The 14,345-nt window shown below is 48.5% G+C and overlaps 1 protein-coding gene across 1 annotated transcript in view; it reads right to left on the reverse strand.

The window, feature by feature from the left end:
- The window catches only part of Ide (Insulin degrading metalloproteinase), a 123,527-nt gene that overhangs the window by 24,625 nt on the left and 84,557 nt on the right, over positions 1 to 14,345 (reverse strand). The window contains exons 22-23 of the mRNA XM_089578182.1: positions 12,003 to 12,170; positions 9,760 to 9,884 (exon numbers count right to left, since the gene is read on the reverse strand). Of these exons, the coding sequence (XP_089434308.1) occupies positions 9,760 to 9,884; positions 12,003 to 12,170 (293 nt within the window). The remainder of the gene's footprint in view (positions 1 to 9,759; positions 9,885 to 12,002; positions 12,171 to 14,345) is intronic.

A 14,345-nucleotide genomic window follows, 5' to 3' on the forward strand; every position in this document is an offset into this window, starting at 1 on the left:
TGGAAAGGTCAACATAGGCCAGACTAGCCAATGTATTAACCCTTTTAGCACCCCAGCGCACATTGTTTAAAACGTGCGTGGTTGGCTGGGGAAATGGACAGGAATGACTAGCAGAGGGAACTGAGGATTGGGGGGGGGTTTCTTGCTCACTGTTTGTTGCCGTGCGTGCGCTTGGCTGGCCCTGCAAGGGCCCTTGTACAGTTTTCATTCAACCGCGCGGCGCTTGAATGACCCTTCTGCGTTTCATTGTTGTTCCTCCATGTTGGCTCGCTTGACCGTGATTAAAAGTATGATTTTCTTTCTACCTGCTTGTAGTGAAGTGTTCCTTTCCAGAACTGTGGTTACCCGGCCGCGGGTTCCACACTGGCGCCCAACGACAGTGGTAACCTGAGCCCTCTTTCTGCTCTACTGCTCCTTGTCATCTCAGTTAGTACTCTTTTTGTGAGGTGGCGTGCTTTTTGGTTTCTCGCACTGGTCCCAGTTCATGTCATGCACTAACCTATATTCAACAGGTTATGTAAACTGGAACCAGCAGTGAGCGCTGACACCCAACTTGCGGAGGGAAGCCAAACGGCCGCTAATATGGAAGGCACCAAAAACCATGGCTACCGATGAAAAGCCAGACATCGAAACCTGCATGACCGTGGCCACTGCGGAGCAAGGGGCGCAGAAACTGGTGATCCAGCCACCAACCTACTACGGCTACACAGACGGCAAGTCAGTCGTGGCTTTCCTATTTCAGCTAGCCGTTTATAGGCGTGCAGTCGGAGTGTGCCACCAAAAAATTCTGGAGCGGATCCTTCCCATCGCACTAACAGGATCCACTGTCCGCTGGTTGAGGCATCAGAGCTTTAAGAACTGGGCAGACTATAAACAGAAGTCCTGCCCCCAGACTACGCAGTGCAAATTAAAGGACAGCTCCGCACACAGGCAGAGGACGAGAGCCTGCTGGAATATATTCCAGGACCTCTACGAGCGCGCCGAGTATGGCGCACCAGACACCGAAAAAAGGGTCCTGCAACAATGCCACTTGCGCGGCCACACCTTCTGTGGCCTCGACGAGAAGAAGCACAGACAATCCAAGCTGCAATGCTGGCTGAGCTGAATACCAGCCTCCACCACAGCTGTCCATGGAACTGTCCCGTGCATGGAGCCAGGCACCATCGAGGCGCTCCCTCCGTGCATATCACAGCGACGGAGTGGCCCATCTGCACAATCAACTTCTACAGGGATACGCACAGGTGCACATCTTTCCAATGCGGAACTGCTCGGAACACAGGAATCGGCCCTCGTTGGGAAACAAAAACAGCCGGCGCTGGTAGCCAGGCTGTACCAGCCGCCGGCCGTCATGCCACAATGTCCCCAAGGACAAGCAACTGCCACTCAGACCCACCGAGGACTTCAAACTCAGACCTGCCTAGGACTTTTTTAAACTGAGGACATCTGCGATGGCCATACTCGCACCCCCGAGTCCAGAGTGGCCGGAAAAAAAGCACGCACCCCGATGTGTGTGGTCAAGGCTAGCACCCGGCTGCACAAGCAGGTCCAGACACGTGCGACCAGGACAGCCACAGGCATATATCCGAGATCAGACGATCACGCAGAACAAGGCTGTGTGGTAACGCCAGAGAGACTCTACAAAAGTGGTACTGGTGAGTCGGCAACCCTCCGACCATTACCATAGTGGGCACGCAGGTTAACACGTTGGTCGATACTAGCGCCACACTTTCAGCGTTTGGAGATCACATATACGATGCTTGCAAAAAGCGCCCATCACAAAGGACATTAGAATGGCCTGTAACCAAGTTTTCCATTCTGCTGGCCTCACGACAAAATTTGATGGAAAGAAGCGTCGCCATTTCTTCGCATATGTGCTCAACCTATCCACGGAAGCGGTTTTGGGAAGGGATTCATCAAGGCCACAGGAATCGTACTGGATATCTCGGCGGGGCAGTACAGATATGAAATGCTTGCAGTCAGGCAAACTCCTCCATGAAGGAAGCGCACAGTAGCACCAAGTGAAGTACGATCGAGTGGCGTCAACACGTTTTGCGGACTAGAGGAGTGAAAGACGTGTCTATCAAATATGCTACAGCAATTTGCTGCAATGTTCACTGATTGCAGCATCACATTGACACAGGCGACATAAAGCCGATCCATTTCAATCCTAGGCCGCTGAGCGTGCACAAGCGAGGTCTCCTGGACATGGCTTTAGCCAAAATGCTAAGAACCGGTGCTGTACAGCCTTCAAACAGCCCTTGGGCCTTTCCGATAACTTTTGCACCGAAAAAGGATGGCACCGTCCATCTTTGCGTAGACCACCGCCAGCTGAATGCTGCGACTACACGAGATTCCTACCCTTTCCCATGTATAGATGCAGTGATGTGCTCGCTTGGTTCTGCAAAGGTATTTATGACACTCGACTGCAGCAGAGTGTTTTTGCAGATTCCAGAAATGACATTCGGCCTTCAGGACACCTTGTTCGAATTTAGCCAGCTTTCGTTTGGGCTCTCTAATTCTCTTCTGGGGGACGCAAAATTCAATTATGCAATGGCACCTGCAGACAATTTTGCAGCCTCACGGTGAACCCAAACAATGTACAGCTGGCGTGCAGCTTTACTGAGCTGCTCGAATTCATCGTCGAGGACGGGTCTGTGCGCCCAAACTCTGAGGATCAGGTGCAAGCCATCCTGCAGTTTGTACCTGGATGGCCCTGAATTCACGATCCAAACCGATCACCAGGCTTTGTCTTGGCTCAAATGATTACAGAACCCAGCCTCGCATGCTGGTCTCCAACTCAGCAGAAATACAACTTCAAAAACAAAGCGGCCGGTGCCCTGTCACGTGCACCACTACGCTCTTGATGGTGACTCCTAGGGCAACACAATAATCTGAACGAACAAACGTAGTGTTTAAACAGGACACAGAACGAAGAGGACAGGACGGGGCTCTGTGTCCTGTTTAAACACTACGTTTGTTCGTTCAGATTATGTATGACCAACTGGCCCCACAGTTAGGCAACACAATAACCCGGCAGGAACTGCTCCAGGCCCAAAGAAAAGGACGACCTGTGCCCACGCATCCCCCCCGAGTCATTGGCAGACACTACCTCGAGCGCCTATGACTGCTACTTTGCTGCTGCGATACATCCCTGGCACTGAAGGGGGGTGAGTCCACTTTTCGCGTTGTTCCTCAGGTACCATATTAACAGCCAGCTACAGCAATGGAAAGAAGACCTCCAACCAACCAGCCCAAGCATCAGGGCTGCCACACTAAAGTAAGCGCCAAGAGGAGGGAAGCCTACTGAAACCAGTCATTCTCCCTGGGAAGCATGCGATGCCCAAGGAAACCGTTATCTCTTGAAATGGGTGGAACTGTACCCACTGCGGAGACTTGACTTATATGGGAGAAACTACTAGACACCTTCACAAGGTTCGGGTTCCGACTAACCACAAACAGCGCCTCCTACTTCACCAGCAGGGCCTTTGCGGGCACTTGCCTCGCACAAGAAAACAGCCATATCACCCTCATTCCAACATCACTGAATGTGTGAGCCGGATGACGGTTATCCTAACTGAACGCCACAAGGACTAGGATCAACGTTTGCATGAAATGGCTTTTGCTACAAGAACAACCATCAATCGCTCCTCGGGCTTTATCTCTTCAGCCATTAATACTTGGAGAGAGTTATCCTTCCCCCTTTGTCATTCTTTTGCAGACCGAACTCAACCCGAGAAACGAAACTTGGCACAGTTCACTCAACTCCTGTGCACATGACTGAGGGCCCCCATCAGGGAAGTGCGTGAGCAACTGGACCAAGCCCAGGCCGAGTAAAGCCTTTTGTACAAGAGGTCACAAACCACTTGAATTTGCCGTTGGAGACATGGTGCTCCGCCGCACACAACCACTCAGCTACGCAGCTTTCCTGTTGCATCGATGGGAAGGTCCTTTTCGAGTAACGAAGCGAATTTCCCGCATAGCCTACCACGTCTGCAAGCCTGCATCCAAGAAACAAATAGGCCCTGAAACCATACCCCGCATGGGACGAGGACGCCTTTGATTAGTAAACGTTATAATTTTCTCTCTCTTTTTTTCTGTTCATGCAGGTGCCCAAGTGGAACACACTGCCATCAGCCCACTATAGTGGGAGGCGAAGGGACTCTTTGCAGGGCTACCAACACTTCTGGCAGCCACCCTACTACAGGCCAGGGCCACCATCCCATCGCTACCGTGATTCGACTACACGGAACCACGTAGGAGGGGGGCACCGAGGCCTCTGTCGCTTCATGGGAAGCCCAGCCACGACCCGAACGCGGTGTGCTTCCAGCGCCTTCACAGAGAGGACATTAGACGATCTGCGATGCACTGACCCCCTTGCTCCACCTCCCAGCTTGTGTTGAGCTGAAAGAATTTATTTCGAAGCAGTAACGTGACTTGTACCCTTCCGTGCGATTAGAGAAAAATAAAAATGGTTTTCTTTCTTCTACACAGTGCAAGGTAGGATGTGGCACCAGGCGATAGCAAAAAAAAGCACATGCAGTTTCTATATTCCTCTCCTACCTACCACATGTCAGTCAGGTGAAAGGCCACTAAAATATGTAGATGAATTGCTAAATATCGGAACTGCTGCAAGAACAGCAGGACTTTCTTGCTCAATTCAAGACTGGCGACCTCTAAATATGGCAATTCCAGTTGAAGTCACCTGTCCTGAAAAGGTTAACAATCGTTAAAGACAGCACCACACCTCGCTGCAAGCGGATAACACAGCAAACCTGCCTAACCATTACAACCATTGTCAAGAGCGTAGCCCCCTCTTAAGTGATGTCAGAATCATTGGCCGCAGAAAAACACAGACAGAGCGAGAAATCCTGGAAGCATTTAAAATCAAGAAGATAGGCACTCAATGCGTAAGTGACAACTCAGTCCGACCTACTTGAAGAGAACTCCATTTCAAGAACGGGACATGGTTTGTCACTTGCAAGATAACAGACCTGCACTATCAAACATTTTTTTGTTGTTGGTTTTTGTTGTGTTTCGTACATTCAAACCCGAATATAACAAACTTGGATAGAGCGAATTACCGTATTTACTCGCGTAATAGGCGCACTCGCATAATAGGCGCACCCCTAGTTAGGGCGCGAAAAATCAGATTTTTTTATTTCCGCGCATAATAGGCGCACCCCGAACTTGGCACTGTGATCAATACTGTATTTACACGATTGCAAGCCGACGCCTCGCCACGCCCCGCTTCCCAATCTTTATTTTAACAAAGTTTTTGCTGAACTGGCTACTAGTCCCTACTAGTGCTGCTGCCGTCGCAGCTGCTGCGGACCCACAGCACGTACAACGACATCGCGTAGAACAGCCGCACTCAGTTTTCAGGGATGCTCACTTTAAACGTCTGTTTGGAAAGCTTCATCTCCAGCCGGAAACGTTCCCGACTTAGGCCCAAGAAAACCTCGGTGCTTGGAGTCACGTACGAAAATTTAGGGACGCCGCAGTCGCAACTGCCGCACTTCTCGGCCACGTCGTATTTTCCGACCTGCCGCACGCTTGCCGTGTTTGAGAGCAAACTCCCAGCCGTGTAGCTGTTAAGGTGCTTGCCCGTCGAGCTAAAACAGCAACGCTCCGCGGCAAAGCCATAAACCACGATTACTATCGCGCTACCGAAAATCCCGGCACTTGACAGCAAAAAAAAAAAAAAAAAAGAGCTGGAGATGCTGATGGCGATATAGATAGCGCAAGCTCGCGGCGGAAAAAAAACGATGACGATGATCAGCTTGGCCTTCGGCGCCCTCCGTGGGCGGCGTCTGGAAGCTCCTGTGCACGTGTGTGGCCTCCGCGATCAAGCGCCCGTTGCGCGCAGCCGGAGCCGATCGCGGAGGCCTCGGCGCGTGCATTCCGAAGGCTATTCCCGCGTGTGTCGTGGAAAGTTTCGGTGCGGCCCTTACACGGATCTTTTTTTTTTTTTTAACATTTCCTTCGCGAAAACGCGGTGCAGCCCGTACACGAGTGCGTTTACGCGGTGTGTTCAATTTTGCGAGTCGAAACATCTCCGGAAATTTTACCCCGCGTAATAGGCGCACCCCGAACTTTGAGCCGGATTTTCTGGAAAAAAAGTGCGCCTATTATGCGAGTAAATACGGTATTCTTTATAACAAACACTCAAAGTTGTGACACGTATTTTTTATAACTAAGTACACATTGGATGTAGCGAACTCTCAGCGATCGCTTCGCCCGCCAATGCGCCCTCGTGCCCGCACCCAGCATTGCCGGGCTCATAGTCACGACCTTTCCAGGTTGTGAAATGCAGGCTGTTCCAGGAGGGGCTCCCTCCACTGCACATGCGCAGCCTTCTGCTGCTTTCCGACAAACTTGAGATGAAAAAAAGGCTGACGTTGCCGTGCCTTTCAAAGCAGCATGTTAAGCACCATCTTGAAAAACATGTCGGCCAACTTGCAACGAGCAGGCGCACAATTTGCCTCCTCCTTGATAACTGTCACTGTGGCGCAAGAACACCACCCAACACAACAGCAGCCGCTCGACCAAGGGACCTTTTCAGCTGGGCCACAGAAAGCCGCAATAGAAATCGTGCCTGGCAATCCGCAACTGCTTCCACTGTGCTGGACTGTGTTGAGAGGATGCACAAGTTGCCAGTGCAGTGCACGCTGTGCAAGACGACAGTGACATTGCCACGCTGTGGGGAGAACTTGCTGATGTTCCAGACGTGGTGCCTGAAAACGTTGACCTCGAGGATTTTTTGGCTGTTGACGACAACGTAGCAGTGACAGCGAGCCCGTCGGACTCTGAAATTGTTGCTGACTTGCTGGCGCCTGGTCCCAACGAGGAGACCGAGGAGCCGCTGCCGGAAGACGATCGCCCTCGCCCAACGTTGCACGAAGCCCTCGCTGCTACCGATGTACTGTGCCGATACTGCTCCGGAATACAGGGAAGTGGACTGGAGTTCATGGAAATGATGTCAGGTGTCGAAAATGTGATTCTCACTGATGGGGCTAAATGCAGTGTTCAGGCAAAAATTATTGCCTACTGCAAATAAGTGTGCATTCCTCTGCAATAAATTTCTTTGAATACCTTACTCATGGCGAGTGACACATGTTTTTTCTTTCATTAGCGCGCTTTCGCTCTGCCGTTCAGGACATCGTGTATAACGAATTTGGTAGTGAGGTTCGTTAAAGGTTCGTTAAAAGCAGGTTCTGTTATAGCGAAATACTTCATGTAACGAACAAATCGCGTTGGATTGCGCTGTTAGAACCGGGTTTGAGTGTAGGCGTTGCAGCTTACGCGCATGTGCTCCTGGATCTGCTGAGACAACTTTCACCGAGTAAAATACAGTTGTTTTTCCAGCATCGTCCTGTCTACTCCTTCTTGTGAATACATACTTTTCTGCCGGTTTTTTCCGTGATCATGCACCAACCATCAAGCTTTGCTTCTTCAACAGACTGACATAGCACCATATATACAAACTTAATATGCACAGACTTGATCCTGTAATGTAGTCATGCAAAATGAAGTCCATACATAAAATGACATGACCAGTAAAACCAGTACAGCAAATGTCGAGTGCTGTATGTACATGTGCTAAAAACAGCTTGCTCTCCAGCTTGCACTCCCGTGTCTGGAGCAACGTTCAACTGGTGCAAGCCGAGTATACTCAGCCGGCACCACCAGGGTGGTGCATGGTACATGGGCGTCCAGAATTTCGTCTCCATCGAAATTCGACCACCATAACCACTGTGCATTTGAAATTTCAAATTATATATACTTTTTTGCTTGACAAGGCCACACAGACACTTATGATTGCACGGGGCCATTGTGGTTTGTGGTCACTGCTAATGTTCGTCACAACCAAAGGATACATAATACAATTTATTTTAGGCGGATTTTTTTGACATTAAATCCTGTGGGAAAAGCAACCAAATGTTCTCGCATATTTCACCTTGCACAATAATTCGCAATGGGAGTATACTGTATCAGGATACCATCGGCAGAAAAATGATAATACATCAAGCACTTGTAGAACAGACAAAATGACCCCCTTGTTTTAGCACAATGTGCACAAGACTGGTCAGGTTGCTTGCCTCCTGTACACACGCAGCAGGCACCTGGCATTTAGCTACACATTTCAGGAGGCCCTATACGAGGTCTGTTAGAAAAGTCTTAATTTTATTAGCAGGATATGAAACAAGCGCATCAGCTGAACTTGAACCTTCCTGCACATGCACAAATTTTTTCCCGCCTGCCGATAGAGTCAGTCTCTGTGACGCAGTGTTTGAGTGAGGCAGTGCGCAGTGCTCTAGTTGGTTTTTTTATTCCAAGGAAAATGGCGGAGCGACAGGTGCAGCACTACTACATCAAATTTTGCCAGAAACTGGGCGACAGCCAAGTGGAAACCATTCTGAATATTCAGACGGCTTTCGGTGATGATGCTATGAGGAGCACACAGATTAAGCAGTGGTACGATTGGTTTAAAGACGGCCGCACACCGGTGGAGAGCGAGCCATCCTCCGATCGCCCATCAACATGCCGAAATGACCAGGTCATTGCCGAAGGGAACGCTGTGGTGATGCGGGACCGTCGTGTTACTATCCGAGGAATTGCGGAAGAGGTGAACATCACCAATTTTTCTGCACATTCCATAATCACCGAAGATTTGGCCATGGAGAGAGTTGCGGCAAAATTCGTGCCGAAGCTGCTCACGGTGGAGCAAAAGCAGCTTCGTGTTGAAGTCTCACAGGACATGCTGGATTCCACAAACAGTGACCCCGACTTTATCAACACCATAATCATTGGTGACGAGTCTTGGGTGCACGGATACGACCCGGAAACCAAATCCCAGTCCTCACAGTGGAAGCATTCCACGTCACCAAGGCTAAAGAAGGCCCGTCAAGTGCGCAGCAATGTCAAAGTGATGCTGACTGCTTTTTTTGACTCCCTCTGTGTGGCACACCATGAGTACGCACCCCACAGAGTCAAACAATGACCAAGGAGCACTATAGGGATGTCCTCCGTCGCCTACGTGATGCTGTACGGCGCAAGAGACCGGAGTTGAGGCCAACAGGAAAGTGGCGCATCCATCACGAGAATGCTCCTGCACATTCCTCGCACTTGATTCAGACTTTTTCGGCGAAAAACCAGACTCCTGTAGTTCAACAGACTCCTTGCTCTCCTGATATGGCCCCCTGCGACTTCTGGCTGTTTCCCAAAATCAAGAAGCCATTGAAAGGAGCGCAATTTCAGACTAGAGAGGACATTATGGCTGCCACAGCAGCTGAGCTAAACTGAATTCCGAAAGGGGCCTTTTCGGAATACTTCCAACAATGGCAGCACCGCTGGGAGAAGTGTGGGGAGTCTCAAGGAGACTACTTTGAAGGTGATTAGGTTTCCAAGGCTCCAGTTATGCCAGTTTTTTTTCTTCGGCCAAAGGTCGGATACTTTTCTAACAGACCTTGTATTTAAAAGGTATATAGTACAGGAATATTAAAAAGTATATACGGCTGATCTTCAGATGGAGCACATCAGAGGAGAAGGTGAACATGCATAGATTGATACATTTTTTTTTAGCACTGCTTTTGCTCAATTACCTCGGCAGATGCAAAAATGAACTGGGTGCTGTAAAGAATGACACACTATTTCTCGTGACATTGCTACATTTATGCCATTCTGTAAAAGATTACAGATTATTAATCAATGCCATACTTTTCAATTAAAGTGCCCACTCACTAGTGAAAAGAAACCTACCTCAATGTACACAAGAAAGGCCTCTATGCGACTGTCTAGGAAAAGTGGTGGCCTGTCTGACTGGACAATAATCCGGATGCCCTGGACACCATTGGAACGACGTGGTCCACTGGCAACCAGGTAGCCTGGAAAATAGAGCACACAAACACCTATGTGTCCCACCACAGCATCAAGCACAATTAATTGTGCTAATTGCTGCTATTATTACAACGAGAACTATTAGATTTTAATGCGAAAGCATTACATGCACCATCCACGGCACGTTTGGCCCAAGGCATCATACAAAGAAGTGTGCACCGGGACTCGCCCAAAATTCGTTAACAAGCTTACTCTGAACATCATTTACCCACATTCTGTTTACGATTTGCACTGTGTGTTTTAACACCACAACATTTCTCCCATAGGCGGACAGCAGACATACGCAAGTCAGCTTCTCTGTGAAGCGCCTCCTGCAGGCTCTAGTTGGGTGCTGCGCTGGAGATCTCCATTGCAAACCCTGTGGGCTGCACTGCTGGACAAAAATTACCCCTTGGCTGCCCCCCATCGCGAAGGTGTATTTCTGCAGCCCACCTACGCTGATGACTACGAGAGGAAGAGATGCATGCTGTACCACATTTTTTTTTTAGGTCACCGTGAAAGAAACGTACTTCACCAGCCTAAAATGACAACTGCACATGAAGACCCTGGCATAGAAACAACTGATAGCCGATGGACGGAAAGTACTAAGGGTTACCACTTGGGACGGCCATTAGTGAAATTGGCGAGAAGATGACCAGAGTTACTGGTACCCTAAACAAAGCTCAAAATATGCTACAAGAACATTGGAATGTCTGTTTTGTAATGCCTAGTTTGGTTTGGGAAGCAACCATGAAGACAAACTATAGTACTGAGGTGGCATGAAAGAAAATCAATAAGAATCACTGTAAATGTATCATAGCAACACACACACGCACCCACACACACACACACACACACACACACACACACACACACACACACACACACACACACACACACGTGCACCCACGCATGCATGCACAAAAAAGAATTATTTGATCCGTTCACAATAATTGACTTCTAACAAAAGAAACAGAAAACGACATTCCAGCTGAAAGACGTCATTTCAGTGTGGCAGCATAGATGGCGAAATATAATGTCCAGTCCCCAATGCACATCACGTCAAGCAGAGGTATAAACTTGCTGAACAACATTTTTTCACAAGCAAAAAGTACCCAAACCTTACACCTGCGAAATGTGTAGTGGTTGAACTCACAGTAAACCACACTTTAATTTCATGTACAAAACTTGAACAACTAAGAAAAAAGTATTTTACAACATTCAGCAGTGAATGGATCCCATTACACCCCTTAGGTGATCAAGCACTTGTTGATTTTTCATGCATTTTAAATTTCTCAAGGAAGCCAACATTTTAAACAAACTATAGGTATCAAAAGCTCTAACCCTATTAAACCAGAGTACATCATCTGATGTAGTCACGCCTAGTGTACTGGTGGGAATAAAAGTCTCATTACCTCTCTGATTACAATCAGGCCAGACCTAAAAGTACTATCTGGGAGAAAAGTATCCAGGATGCACGAGCCCAACCACCCATAGTTTTGTTCTTAGCCGATGGCTTGAGAACACACTTGTAGGTTATATGGAGTTTAATGGTGCAAAAGAAACTAAGGCTATGATGTGCCAAACATAGGGTTAGAGCTCTTGATACCTATAGTTTGTTTAAAACACTGGCTTCCCTGAGAAATTTAAAATAAATGAAAAAATTAACAAGTGCTTGATCACCTAAGGGGTGTAATGGGATCCATTCACTGCTGAATGTTGTAAAATACTTTTTTCTTAGTTGTTCAAGTCTGTACATGAAATTAAAATGTGGGTTCAACCAGCACACATTTCGCAGAGAGGTTTGTCTTGTTCTGTCAGTAAGAAGTTGTGTGCGTGCCCAATGAGTAGATGACATGCAAAGCGATGGCTACAGGATTTCCCTTCTTCTTTACAGACTGCAGTTTGTTGTTTACTTGCTCTCCCCATGCAGCGTGTCAAGCCATCCCTGTGCTGTGCATGCACCTGCTTTTTCATGCCACCTTCACCTGTGAAGGTGGCAGACAAAGGAGGTGATCACCAAAGCCACCAAGATTACTTTTTTAGACAGTGGGAGTAAATACCGCCCTCAGCACCGTTTGAACTCTGCAGCGCCAATTACAAAATGCAGTGCAAAAAAAACCTACCAAGCTGCTCCTGGGTGCGCAGAATATTGTAGCACGGCTCTGTGATGAGCTGACAGAGCAGCTCCACCAGCATGTTGGCACGAGTCTCCAGGGGTCCGCACTGGAAGTATGTCTGGATTGACGACGTGTGGTGCACCTGGTTCACCTGCTCATAGATGTACTCGCCCCCTGCATGGCCATCATGCACAGATCACCAAGAGGCCCAGGCAAGAAACTACTAGACTGCAACATGAAGCCAGCACACAGGGAAGGAATACAGCTGGCATTGGCATGATGTTAAATGCGCACTGTTTACCAACTAGATTATTTTAAAATCAAATGACAAGTATATGCTCTTTGCTGTAAACCACGTGAAAGAATGACACAAAGCAAGCAGAGCAACAGTGCTGTCCAGAAGGCATGAGGAACTCATTTTGCACAGCTCTCATCACTCCCAAGAAAAATATTTCTGCGACGAACATGCAAGTGATGCAAAGCATATATACAGTTGCCAACCTGAACACTGGTCCGAATAATTAAACAGTTAACAAAAATCGCAAATTTAAAAAAAAAATCACTTCACTGAGACAAAATCGGCTAGCAAAAAATGGCTCATTTTGACCACTGCCCTGTCCCGCCCACGACTGATGATATTAACTCATATCTGTCATATCCGTCATGTCTGAACTACAGGTATCCATGGTGCATTCCCTCCCATTTGTGTGGGCATGCCTTCAAACACTGTTGGCACACCGCGGACAAGGACAACGGCTGGACGATCCAATAAAGCCAGGCCACAGTGGCTCCCACTGCCAGTGCGACCTTTAGTAGGCTGCGCTGCCGTCGCTTAGTGTGGGGCCACCGCCTGGAGGAGTGGCAACAATGAGGCGGCACAGAAACTGCAATGCCTATCCAAGCCAGTCCAGTGGCGAAGAGTGAACCTGACTGCGATACCCACTTGTTACTTGTTTAGTCCGACAGCTAACTTTTCGGGTTCTAAAGGGTCCGAACTATTAGTCATGCATATGTATGCACACGCTCCTTTGAGGTGTGTGACAGTTCTGCAACAAAGTTTTAAATACCACATAAGCCCGAATTATCGGTTCGAAAAATCGGTTGGCTACTGTATTGAAAGTTATTCCCAAAACCATTAAGGTATGCAGCAGAACATGATGCAGTGGGCAAGGCAATGATCAGACTGATGATGACACAAGTGTCACGCAAATGCCCACAATGAAGGGCACTTATTGGATACTATTCCTCATCAGTTATAGCTAACAGGAAAGCAAAATCAGACATGCCCCAAGACCAGTTGCAAGAAATGTCGACTGGCTCTGCAAGTGATGCATCTGGCAACACTATCCCTGTGATGCAAGTGGAGAGCAACAAGGATTCCTAAACCTTCTAAAAATCTGTTTATATTTAAGGTCAACATTCTATCAGCAAGTAAACAAAGAAACCATTGCAAAACTGAAGGGGCGTCAAACATTGTTATTCAATTAGAAGGCGGAACACATCTCCGCTCCTGGGTCAATCCTGAACTGCTCGGCTGTCTTTCTCGCCTCCGTGCCACGACACGACGAAGACATGAAATGACTCTGAAGATGACGTGCAATGCAAGAGCCAAGGACATCCTTATCGACGGCCGGAAAGTCACCGCTCGAGTCCACCCAGGAGCCGATTACTCGGTGATGAGGAAAGTCACGACCACTTGGAACGGCCCACAAATTTGCACCGCAGGGGGCCACCTCGTTACGCCATCAGGACGATGCACAGTGCGACTGACTGTCAAAGGACATATCTATCCTGCGACCTTCGTTGTGCTATGGCAATGTTCCGGCGAGCTTGGGCATGGATTTCCTTAATGAGCATCAGGTGATCATCGACCTGTGACCCAAGCTGATCACGCTTTCGACGGGCGAGGCCATCACTGGAACATCACGTTGCCCTGAATGTCCTGGAGGAACAAGTGAGCGTCCCACCCCGCTCAAGCGTCATCGTCTCCGTAGGCACCATGGAAGCCAACGACACTGAAGCCATCATCGAGGGTAACATGCAGTTGCTTCTAGACCGAGGAATCAGCATCGCACATTTCCGCAATGGCCAAGCTGAAGTACTGCCGACTAACTTCAGCGAAGAATACCGGCACGTTAACAGAGAAATGATGATTGCTTTCTTCAATGAAATATCCAACGTAAGAGACTTCATTGCCCCCTCCGACCCGTCCGCAGAAGATTTGCCTGACCAAGAGAACACGCCTACTTTCAACATCAACCCAGCCCTGCCCTGGAACAGACCAGATCCGCAATCTGCTTCGAAGCTACAGCGAGTGCTTCCTGTCATCGCTGATGGTCCGACAAATGC

The sequence above is a fragment of the Amblyomma mixtum genome, chromosome 3, assembly GCF_055824585.1.
Source record: "Amblyomma mixtum isolate Tamu chromosome 3, ASM5582458v1, whole genome shotgun sequence".
NCBI classification, from domain to species: Eukaryota; Metazoa; Arthropoda; class Arachnida; order Ixodida; family Ixodidae; genus Amblyomma; species Amblyomma mixtum.